Source organism: Siphateles boraxobius, unplaced genomic scaffold (genome assembly GCF_051911475.1).
Source record: "Siphateles boraxobius isolate OS27281-9 unplaced genomic scaffold, OSU_SipBor_1 84, whole genome shotgun sequence".
Taxonomy (NCBI): Eukaryota; Metazoa; Chordata; class Actinopteri; order Cypriniformes; family Leuciscidae; genus Siphateles; species Siphateles boraxobius.
In genome coordinates, this window is record NW_027509213.1 from 2,057,344 (window position 1) to 2,069,930 (window position 12,587).

At 39.9% G+C, this 12,587-nt stretch overlaps 1 protein-coding gene and 1 long non-coding RNA gene across 2 annotated transcripts; one reads left to right on the plus strand and one right to left on the minus strand.

Annotated features, from left to right (window-relative positions):
- The first annotated feature begins 2,938 nt into the window (after positions 1–2,938).
- LOC143730907 (leukocyte elastase inhibitor-like) lies at positions 2,939–6,286 on the plus strand. Its single transcript, XM_077221479.1, has 8 exons — positions 2,939–3,069; positions 3,231–3,407; positions 3,927–4,082; positions 4,233–4,385; positions 4,492–4,609; positions 4,826–4,968; positions 5,063–5,230; positions 5,808–6,286. Exons 2-8 carry the CDS (start codon positions 3,240–3,242, stop codon positions 6,204–6,206), a joined length of 1,305 nt encoding a protein of 434 aa, XP_077077594.1. The 5' UTR covers positions 2,939–3,069; positions 3,231–3,239; the 3' UTR covers positions 6,207–6,286.
- Positions 6,071–9,349, minus strand: LOC143730908 (uncharacterized). The gene is made up of 3 exons (XR_013200678.1): positions 9,217–9,349; positions 8,717–8,777; positions 6,071–6,201 (listed from the first exon to the last, which is right to left on the minus strand). It is a non-coding gene; the product is annotated as an uncharacterized LOC143730908 (long non-coding RNA).
- Between the last annotated feature and the right edge of the window lie 3,238 nt (positions 9,350–12,587).

A 12,587-nucleotide genomic window follows, 5' to 3' on the forward strand; every position in this document is an offset into this window, starting at 1 on the left:
CATTTTGCTTGATTATCCCTGATTATTATTGTTTTTATTAACTGAAATAAAGCTGAATACTGCAAAATATAAATATTAGATGAACATTTTTAAATTAAAATAATTAAAAATTAGAAATGTTGCCTTAAAAATTATGAAAATTAAAACTGAAATAGAATTAACTCGAAATCAAAAAAAAATACAAATACATAAAATTACAAATAATAAATCAAACTAAAATAACACCAATTATTTTACTATAATAAAATGATTTATTTTAATCAAATTAAAGAAAGTATAACAAATGTATCATGATACAGAAATACGAAACAATATAAATAAAAGATCATAAATATCGTTAGAGTTATTTCTTCACTTTACTGTAAAGAGAATTTGGGGTAAACTATGTCTTTAAAATAATGTCACGATGCAAAAAAATCTTAATGGCCCTAGATAAGTCCATTTTCTTTATGCAAAATACGTTATTTATTTCTCCTTTTTGTATTGACATTTTTTAATGGCATAAAATATGACCAGGACATGTTTTTGTGAGATTCATCCCTTTTAATTTTAAAATATCAATGGCCAGAAACAAACAAACATCTGAAAAAAAGAAAGCGATGATCAAAACGAGGTTTGTTTAAAGTTGCCCCTTTGCCTCTGTGTGTTTTCAGAAGAGGGGGTCGCTGACCTGCGCTTTCAGAATTACTATAAGGGCCTGCGAATAGAGTCCAGCTACCAGAATGGTAATGTTTGTTGTGTAATTTCACCTGACACATTAGTTTCCTGTAGCTTGTTTCTTGTTAACCTGATCTGAAGTATCCAACGCAATATATGGAGACAGACATTATTAAAAATGTATGCTTTTGAGGTGTCATTTACCTTCGCAACAGATGGCGATCACTTTATATAAGAGGACGATTTATAGCTTTTCAGTTTGCTGTTTAGAAGCATAGCCAACTAAATCTGAGACATATTTGAACCTGGAGCTTAAACCTTTTCAAGTGCCTTAAGTGCAACATTTTCTTTAAATGCAAACCAGATTAAGGCTTGAAACCATTGAGGTCGTAACTTTTAAGTAGCATGAGATAGAAACCCTGTATTTCGACTCGCATCACATGCAGAACTGGCAGATCTCTCTGAGAACAAGCGCTCTTGATGTGCTGCATTGAGTTTCACTAGTTTCCATTATTCAGAGGGCTCTGGCACGGCTATTCATGCCTGGGAACCAAATCCTCCTCCTGTCGCACACAGATCAACCAATCACAACAACAGCCCAGGCAACTGTAAACATCTAATAATCAAATCATCTGCATGCAAACTTTCATTTGCATGTTGCTACAAACCAGCTAGTTGTGCCAAAGACAGAGCTTGACTACTTTATATGAGTTGTTTATCCAAACATGACAATTCTGTCCCCGTTTGGTTTAAGTAGTTGCAAAGAAACCTTGAACATACAGTGTAGTCCTACTGTAAGTCCTCAGGTGTGTGAACTAATGCCATTGCCTATGACAGTTTACAGGTGGGGCCCTACAAACCCAAGGGCCGACATAAGTGTACACACTGTGTGAATTAAAACCTTTCACAGACAGGATCAAGCACGACATAGGCACCAACAAGATGTTTAAAGCTCCACATATATCAGAAGAATTACATTTGACAGGCTTGACATCACACTTTGCCCGTTTGAACCTGATCCTGAACATCATCTCTGATTGATGATGTCTATGTCATCCGCAAAAACCTTTCTATCAGTTATGGTTTTACCAAAGAGCTAAGAAGAGCGGCACGGCAAAAAGAAGGCTTGAAAACTTGAAACCTTTACAAAGAAGAAAAAATTTGAAAATTTTAACTATTTGGCTTCAAATCAAAGCTATTGGCACAAATCCAGTCAAACAATGACAACATCATGTTTGCACATAAAAGTGACCTTATACAGAAACACCCAAGATGACTCAGCTGTTTATTTGATTTAATTTATTTAACCTTTATTTGACTTCTATTTATGACACCCTGGCTAAAAATGCAGTTTAAATGTGGGGAAAGTGACTGGCGAAACTGAGGAGAGTAATATCCATGATCCTTTAATCCATACACACAAGAATTTATAGTGATTCATTTCCAGTGAAAAAAGCAGGATCCATCCAAATGGAAGTTCAAAGAGAGCAAAATACCCAGATATTTTAAAACTCATTCAACTAGCTGACTGGATTAAACAAGAATAAAAAAAGAATAAAACAGAAATTGTTTCTGGCTAAAAAGGACTAGTAAGAAGTTTAACCCTGTCTAGAATGAACATCATTGCGTTGTATCATTGTATTTCAATGCATTCATTTTGAATGCCATAACTAAAGTCAAGAATTTAATTGTGCTACCTCACGAACCCTCAATAGATTTTCCTAACTTTCTGGATGAAATATCAGTTTGGAATAACTGTTTCTTGTGTTCAGGGTTGTTTCCTCAGCTATGTACACTTTTAATTCCCAGTATTGATTTTTATTCAAAACAACAGTTTTTAACTGTTATTGTTAGATTAAACCTCTCCTGAAAACATACCATCATCATTTATTTTTTCCTAATTTTCAAACACCAATAATCTGTAGTTTTGGTGTCCTTTCCACCAACATTTTACCCCTAATATATTTTTTATTTTTTTATCAAACAATTGTGAGCGAAGAGCTTCTAACTGTGATCATGATAAAGACCAAAAGTGTGATTATTACTTTTTTATTATAAATATGCAATAACAATAGAGACAGTCAGATAAAATGAACACAGCCTACTGGATATTCTATGAACGGTACACAATTTACAGCATTGGCTATACCAGTAAGGATGTGCTATAGGCAATATTTTATGATGTATTGAACAATATTTTATGATGTATTTTATGACTGTATTGAAGTGTATATGATAGCATGTCAGACTTTATAAATTACAGAAACTGCTTCAATCTCACAGAAGGGTTGGATTTGGATTAAAGCCTGGGCGTTTTAGGGTGAGGCATCATTTATTAAAACGACACTCATAACCACAGATTCATTCACCTTACACGCTGGGAAACTTCATCATTTCTACCGACTACTCTAGGTAATGCTTTTAGAGGTACTTTTATATGCAATTTACCCACACAGTAATTCTAAACATGTATTGATTAAAACAGATCTAATAGAACTTGTTTGTGTGTCATGATGAAGAAGAAATGTCCACCTTCAAATCTGCTGTTATTCAAACTGCTATGTCTTGCTCAGCTTGTGAAAATGGAGACGTTGTCTGCTGCAAACACACAGTTCTCCCTCGACCTGTTCAAGAAGATCAGCGGAGGAAACGCATCAGGAAATGTGTTCTTCTCTCCTGTCAGCATCTCCTCGGCTCTGGCCATGGTGTCGCTCGGTGCAAGAGGAAACACAGCAGCTCAGATGATTAAGGTGATCTCACACTTATGCACGTTTTTTATGTTTTTCCTTTAATAAAAAGGACAGATTTCTATACATGAAATGCATCAAACACAGATTATGAAATGTGTTGTGTTGAAATTCTGCATTCTTTCAAATGGAAGTCAAGCCAGGATTCTAGATTCTATTTATAATGTTGCCACAATCCTGTACTGATGTGTGATTTTTTGCGTGATGATGAGATTTGTGCATGTAGAGACAATACCAACATAGTCTCATGCAGTTTCACATAAAGGCCAGGACACTGAAAAATATGGTCATTATGGGTTGGGCTGTTTGGGTTGTTACAGTTTCAGTTGTGAATTAACGCTCAGTCTGTTTAATTTGAATTGAAAAAAGATACCAAAATGTATGGAGTAAATCGAGGCTTGAATGTGTTTGATGCATCATGTTCAGTATTTTAAACAATCTGAGCAGAGCATTCACAAAATGTTGAAGTTATCAGAATATTATATTTATTTTTATTTATTCTACCACACTAATGCTGTGCAGGTTTTGGGCTTTAACAATTCTCCCAAACTCGACGCCGCGACTCCAGCACCTCATCAACCAACCCAAAAGCCCCAGATAACATGTGGCGTCAAGGGTCAACATGAACACCCAATGACGCAACAAACCCAGAAGTCTGAGATACCTGCCGAACTCAAGGTTCAGAATGAGTATTTCTATGAAACACTATAACCTCATGACTTAATGATTGTAATAACAGCTGTATTTCCTGTAGTGGTGCATGTATCCTTTGGGTTTTTTGATCTTGCGATTTTAAGTGCTGCTGATTGATATTGTTGATGCAAACAGAAATGTCCACAGCCGGTACCTGGACAAAAATCTGAGGACCAAATTCATTCCAGTTTCAACAAGTTCATGACTGAGCTGAACAAACCAGGAGTCCCGTATTTGTTGAGTCTTGCCAACCGCCTCTACGGAGAACAATCCTACCAGTTTGTTGAGGTAAGACTCTAATAAAAAAATTCCTAGGTTTGCTCATGTTATTAAAGGACAAAAATGTTCTCAGCTTTAATAACGTTTACACCTCAATCTTTTTGCTATGTTACAGAAATTCCTCAATGACGCAAAAAGCTACTATGAAGCCGGACTGGAGAAGGTGGACTTCAAGAACAAATCAGAGGCTGCTCGTGTCAACATTAACAAATGGGTGGAGAAAAAAACACAAGGTGAAATCCAGCATAAACTTATTCTCGAAACTTCATCTACACTCTTACAAATAAAATCCTTTTCATGTTTTTTGCAGCACTTTAGATTCAGCAAAAATGTCTTTTCTAGGGCCACGTTTGGCTTCATGGGTTCTTCAGTTGAGATATATAGTCAAAATATCAAACCAACCAGTTCAAATCACTGCTCAAAGTGAACAATGTCCATTTGTATTTTAGAGAAGATCAAGGACTTGCTGCCACAGGGAGCCATCGATGGGATGACGAAACTGGTTTTGGTGAATGCCATCTACTTCAAGGGAAACTGGGAGAAGAAATTCCCAAAGGATGCCACCAGAGATGTGCAGTTTAAGCTGAACAAGGTGGGATTTCATGCTCTTGTTTTTTTCTGCCATTTGTGCTGTAACAGTTAGTGAATATGAGAGGTTATAATGTGTTTCCATTGTTAATTGGCAGAATCGAACTAAGCCAGTGAAGATGATGAATCAAAAGGCGCAGTTTCCTCTGGCCTTCATCCCAGAGATCAACAGTCAGGTTCTGGAGCTGCCGTATGTCGGGAAGAATCTCAGTATGTTGATCATCCTTCCTAACGAGATGGAAGACGACACCACTGGCCTTCAGAAGGTGAGACAGCACAGATTCTGCTTGTAAACACTCTGAAAAATTAGCTCCAGGAGGGATGTTTTTGCAGCGATGCAATGGAAGAGCCATTTTGGGTTTTTTCTAAAACCATTTCTTTTTCATAGAGTGAATAATATTCTGTGAATAATAACAGTTTCCACTATAAAGAACATTTGTGCAATGGAAAGGTTCCAGGAATGCTACAGTTTTTCATGGAACCATCAATGCAAATAATGAACTTATATTTTTAAGAGTGTAGAAAAAACATTTTGGTTCCCCAAATAACTTTCTGTGATCATTTCTTTTAAAAAAAACATTTTTCTTCTTAGTGTGAAGTTAAAATTCTAAAGAACCTTTTCCCACAATAAAGAACATTTTGTTGAATGAAACGGTGGATGTTAAAGGAACCATTGCTGCCAATAAAGAACATTTATTTTTAAGCATGTATATGGTGTGTTGTTTCATTACTGGTTAATGGCAAATACATAAGTACTTTGTATTCATGTTAGGTTCATATGGTTTTAAGAAACATTTATACAATTTTATGTAAAACATAAATTAACATGACTGTTGTATCCAGATTGAAAGGGCATTGACCTATGAGAAGTTCATGCAGTGGACCAAAACCAGCAACATGCGTCAACAAGAGGTTGACGTATCTCTGCCCAGATTCAAGATGGAGGAAACCTACGACATGAAGAGTCTTCTGATCAGCATGGGAATGGAGGATGTTTTCGACATGCAGAAGGTGAATCTTTCAGGCATGTCCTCCAACAACGACCTGGTGGTGTCGAAGGTGATCCATAAAGCCTTTGTTGAAGTCAACGAGGAAGGAACTGAAGCGGCAGCAGCCACCGGCATCGTCGTCACAATACGTTCCTTTCCACAGATGTTTAATGCAGACCACCCGTTCCTTTTCTTCATCCGGCATAATCCCTCCAATGCCATTTTGTTCTATGGACGCTTCTGTTCTCCTTAAAGATAGTGATGATGACATGATAATTCTAGATGACTGTTCTCCTCTTATAAATAAAGTCAATAGTAAATAATTGAGTGAAATTGTCAGTATGCGTTTACTATATATATAAAAAATCATGTGAGTTAAGTATTTACACATTTACTTATTTACTTGCTATTTTGAAAATGAAAGTTATTGACGCATAGGTATAACAATTGCATAGACGTCGTAGCATATAGTGTTAAATGTCATGTGCATGCTTACAATTATATGTAGTAAGAATATCATTCAATATTAATATAGCAACATTCATTTTATGGAAGGAAGTGATAAAAGTTTATTTTGAAAAAAATTATTCAAAGCAGCTAGAGGGGCCTTTACCCTCCATTCATTTAATATATCAATAGTGATATAAAATTTGTCACCGTCTGCAAATACTTTTAATTGTGGCAAAAGTATTGTAGAAGTTACTGATGCTAGATGTCTGACACATTCTAACTAACATAAATGTGGAACACAATGAGAAAAAGTCTATGTTGCATGGAAAAGACTGTGTGCCCTCTTGTGGCCTTCAGTTGCACTGAATAATATGTCATTTTTGCCTTCTTTACCTGTAGAGGGAGTTCAAACTCAAACATAAATAGGCCCTACACATTAAACAGATACATTTTTTCTTGTTGCAGCCTTATGATAAAATTTGTTCAATTATTTTAAAAAAAATGAAACTTAAATTTTTTCACACCAATGTACACTCCATAATCCATATGCTTATACAATTTAATTATTTAGCTTTTTCCTTTATAATAAATTAGCTAATTATTACAAATCTGGCCCTTGCTTTGTCATTCTGGGGTGTGGATTGATGTGAAAAAAGGGGGGTATGAATACTTTTGCAAGGCATTGTATAAGTGTACTGTATAAAAAATAAAAAATAAAACACTATCATCATCATCTTCTTCTTCGGCTTTTCCGGGGGCCGGGTCTGCAGTCTAAGCAGAGATGCCTATAGACTTCCCCTTTCCTTAGACACTTGGACGCCTTCCCGGGAAGGTGTTAGGAATATGATGTGATTAATGTGCGTATGAGTTAGTTCTGGAGGCTTACCATCAGATATTTAAAAGAGCCCCAGCCAAACATTTGTTGAGTTCGCTCACGAGAAGACCACTTTATTTGAGAAATGGTGTACTGCGAGTAAAATCACGACTTTTGAACGATTGAAAGAGTTGATTTTGGTTGAGGAGTTTAAAAACTGTATATCTGAAAAAATTGTGGTCTATTTGAATGAACAGAAAGTTTCATCACTTGCTGATGCTGCTATCTTTGCGGATGAGTTTGTGCTCACTCACAAATTTTGTCATCGTTTTTTTTTGTCATCACGTTCTTCACAACGCACCTCAATAGATCGTGCTCATGGTTCTAAGCATGCGGTAGTTACTCAAAGGGATGATCCATTGCTCGTCTCTTGATATTGCTCATACCTCTTTGGTAGCTCGAGAATGTTTCTACTGTCATGAGAAGCATTTGATTCCTGTTTGTCCAGCACTGCAGCGGAAAAATTTGCGGAAAACTCACAACATATCTAAGAGCATTGTTGGGAAAGTTCACTTTCTACATGAACTAGTTCAAAGATCAGTTCACAAATTTTAAAATGAACTAGTTCAGTTTATAGTTCCTACTTTAAAATTTTGAACTAGTTCATAGTTCTTTTTTTCCATATGTTGCTGAGAGATACGTGGGCTGCGCAGTCTTTTATTTTAGCAAGTAGGCTATCATCATTCTGACCTCAGTCCAGTTGTGGATCGGATGTGTTGGTTCAAGGAATTTAACTGGGAATACTGATAGTTCCTTTACATACCATTTGCTTGCGTTCTTGCATTGTGACCGGAGTAGTTAAGGTCGCTGTACTTTCTCAATTGCCAGTAAAAAAAGTTAATGCTCTACCAGAGGTTACAGACATACCGTGTGTATCAAGGGAAGATGATGTGTTAGTGCAGGAATTTCCCAGTGTATTTCAGTCATGTGTTGTCACTCGAGCGCAAGCCCGAAAATTTGAGAGTGAGGTTGATCTTCAACTCATTTATGTGTTCAGAGGTGTCAGATATGAAAGTGAAAGATATTTTGGAAACCAAAATGATGGTTCCTCAGATGTGATTGTTGGGCTTAATTTTGATTTTCCTTTTGGCAAGCAACAGCTAATCAGTGCTCAGAAAGCTGATGCAACCCTGTTGACGTACAGTTCTTTTGTGGTAGATAAGACTTATTTACTTAAATATGCAATTGCATATTTTCTAAATGTCGGCATACAACGACCATTCTTTCTTCCTCACGAAGAAGAACCACACCCCAGCTGGAGAGGAAGAAGGACGTATTATGCCGGCTAGCAGAGAATCACTGATGTATCTCTCCATGGTTTCCCTCTCAGGATCAGAAAGCGAGTAATGGCGCCCTTTAGGGTGGAGAAGTGCCAGGCAATAAATCTATCGCACAATCCTACGGGCGGTGCAGAGGGAAAGATTAAGCTCGGGACTAACTGAACATCGCTCTCAAGTCATGGTAAGCCTCCGGTACATCCACCAGGTTCACCGGTTCATCCTGTAATGCAGAAACAAACATCAAAAGAGATGATGCAGAAACTAAACATTGAGATAAACAGAATAAGCTCCATGCCAACACAGAATTAAGAGCCCAGTCAATGTGAGGGTTATGCTTAATCAGCCAGTTGTGCCCCAAAAACACTGGAGCGGAAAGAGAGTGTATAAGGAAGAATTGATTCTCCGCTGCATGATTGCCCGAAATGGTGAGGTTGACGAGCTTAGTGGAATGAGTAATCCTGGTGAGAGGAGTACCACAAAGGGTTATGGCTGAAATCAGTTTGGTCAGGAGAGTGCTCAGCCAGCCCAATGTCCATAAAATCACCCGCCGCTCCAGAATCAATAAAAGCTGACACCTGATAGGCAGCCCCCTCCGACTGCAGAAAAGCCAGGAGGGAAGAACGACCCCCAGATGGCAGTAGCGTGTTAGTAACGCTCACCGGGTTTGTCCCCTGAAAGGTGAGCTACCTGCTGTAACAGCGACAATGCTCGTTCCGCCTCGGTACCCAATGCTGAAGGGTTAAAAACTTTACGAAGCTTCTGTAAGAAATCCTCGTAGGATATGCAGCAATTCTGTTCATTGTCCCACATGACCTTTCCCCACTCTTTCGCGAGACCATCAAGGTGCATGATGACGAAAGCCAACCTGGACTTCTCTCTGAAAAAGCAGGAAGGTTATAGTGAGAAAGTCAATGAGCACTCTGACAGAAATGAGCGACATGAATTTGGCTCACCAGAGTAAGGAGCAGGTGGATTAAGGCAAGGTCTGGAACGGCAGGGAATGGCCACCTCAGCGTCGGGTAGAAGTGATGCAGTTGGGGCAACGGGAGGTTTGTTCTGAAGCGGTTCGAGCTGCTGAGTAATCCCGGTTAGCTGATGTGACATCTCCGAGATGGCCTGATGAGAAGCCGTAAGTTTTCTTCCCGCTGCCGTCTTAAAAGAATGCCCTGTTGAGCAATGGCTCGATGCAACTTAAGTTCATCCGCTGAGTCCATCTTGGTCAGTTGATTCTGCCAGGCTTCAGATAAATGGAGGACTCAATTGCGGTGAGCAAACATAATAAAGTTTATTAGAAAACTTTAGGAACAAACTTGAACAGTCAATGTGACACAGTGAGATTGTAGACTATGGTAGCTCCCATTTTCTCCGCACACACATCAGTGGACACACAGTTTGAGGAGACCACCAAGAGGAAACGAAAGCAAGACGACCAACTGATGACTTACCTGAGTCCTCCAAGTGAAATCACCTTGCTACATACTCCTTGCTACATATTCCTTGCTATAAACTCATGTAACAAACAGGTAAGTCACAGAAGCAAAACCCATGAATGAGAGCACAGACATGAAACATTCACGCACCACGAATAGGGATAAACTAACAACAAGGTGTAGACACAGCTGGGAATATATAGAGTAAAGGGAACGAGCGACATGTGTGGGAGATCTGCTTGTGATTGTGCGCACATTGCTCAAATCACTGGGCTGACCATCAAAAACCAAAGAGAAGAACCCGTGACACCCTGACCCGTGACATGGCATCACTGTCAATTTATTAAAACACTAAATTTCAAGGTTTATTTGATGGTCCCATTTGAATATTCTGTTGACTATAAGTTTGCCACATGCTCCACAGAAGTCACATGTCTAACTCTCATTAGAGTATTAGTAGATTGTCTGTTTAATATCTGCTAACACTTTATTGTGATGATCCTCCAACACACATTCTACTGACTATAAGTAGCTTTGCAACTACATGTTATCTTATTCTAATCCTAACCCTATCAAGCGACTAATACTCTACAAACACTCTAATGAGAGTTACAACGTTGCTTGTAGTCAACAGAATGTGTTAAAGGGACCATCAAAATAAAGTGAAATCAATTGTAATACTGGACTCAGCTTGTGTTACCACTGTTGAACTCATGCACTTCACTTCTCTAATGGGACATACTGTATAACCTGTTTCTCTACACAAGAATCCATCAGACACATGCACTCTTAACAGCTGAGAGAGTATCTCAATATGAAAGATTGTCAGAGAGAACATCAAATGATCTGTATTCAGTGCTTGAAGTGGGCCGCATTACAGTCACTTCTATACATTAACCTTTAGCGCACCGTCACTTTTTCTGAAATACCGTAATTTCTTAGCATAGATGTATCCTTTGCTGCCTTTGATATCCCACAATCCGGTGCTTCCCGTTGCCTCAGAAGTCTGTCCAAAATGAGTTTAGTGACGAAGCTTTGTGCTCAAAAGCTGCCTGCAAAGTCATTTCCTATAAGGCAGCGAGGCAACAAGTCGGCTGCCTAAGTTTTCGGACAGAGCCTTTGTAGTTCTTTTGGTTTCCCTTTCAGTACTCTCTAATTGTTTGCAACTGTATCTTGTTCATCTAGTTTTCTCTGTGTATATAAGCCTCACTGTTTGCTGTGTTAGTTTGTTTATGTTCTTGTCCTTCTTGTTTCTTGATTTCGGTTTGTTTTAAATATCGTGCACTTAGTTCCCTTTCGTTGTCACTCCGAGTTACGTCGGATGACGACGAATGGGGTTTCGCTTAGAACACCTATCGACTTTGAGTATTACAAAACGAGCCAATGGCAAAGAAATGCCATGGGTCTGCAGAATTTGCATAGCGTATCCCCGCCTTACCTCGTGGGTATAAAAGGAGGACGCCGGCAACATGCAGATAAGGTTTTTCCTTCGGAGCCAAGAATATTTCTTCACTCCACAGTCATCTCTGACTTCGCTCTACGAGACGAGCTTCTCTCTCCGATGTTGGTTTGAGAGTTTTTTTCTCCTCTCTTAAAAGAGCTCGCACGCGGCACGTCTTTTTAAAGACGGCTCACCCGTGCATTTCTGGTTGCAGCGGACTGGTATCGGACTCTTGATGGGCACGAGCGCTGTCTAGTGTGTTTGGGCTTTGATCATGCTTGAACAGCGCTCGTGGATGACTCATGTACTCTCTGGGAACGGATCATCGCGTCATATATAGGTCGAGACTCGGTGAACTCTCAAGAGTGAGAGTCCCCTCATCCACCCCCCGATCTTCGGCTGGTGGCCAGGGTGACCTGAGGGTGTTGGTCTGGAACAAGGCGCCGACTCTGTGTCCGCGACCCCAGCCCCCCTCTTTAATGACGGTGCCCCCTAGCGAACTGATGATTCCACGAGTCTACCCTCGTGTGGCCCGTGTGTTTTCATTTGAAGCTACAGAGGATGATGCTGTGTCTGTAGCAGCATCACTAGGTGGGCTTGATTCTTCTGGAAATGACGACTCGTCACAGCTGCCACCCTCTGGTGTCTATACGGCTGTGCATGAGTCTGATCCGGAGATGACGGCCATGCTTTCCCGGGACGATTAGTTTTTGGGTGAGGCCGCCGACCCGTTTCCACGGCAAACCCCAATATCTTTCCTCCCGGATGTGCATGATGAGAACAGGGGTTCGCTCGTTGGTCTCATCCGCCTTTCCTCCCCTCAGGGGCCGCTGCCCATGGGTACACTGGGGTCCCCCCGGTTGAACGCTCTGTTGCCACGCTACTGTGTCCTCAGAGTGCTTCCCGGCGCAATCCTAAGCACCCGTCCAAAGCCTGTAGTTCTTTTCGTCTACACTGATCTGTGGCGAAATTCTATAGTGCCACAGGACAGGCAGCCGTCTCAATGCATCCCATTACCGTTCTGCTGGTCTACCTGACCCAGATGCTCATGGACATGCAGGAGGGCGGGACTGACCTGAGGCTCTTCAGTGAGCTGCGCGCCGCCACTGACCTTGCTCTCCGAGCGACGAAAGTGGCCGTACGCTCTCTGAGTCAGGTG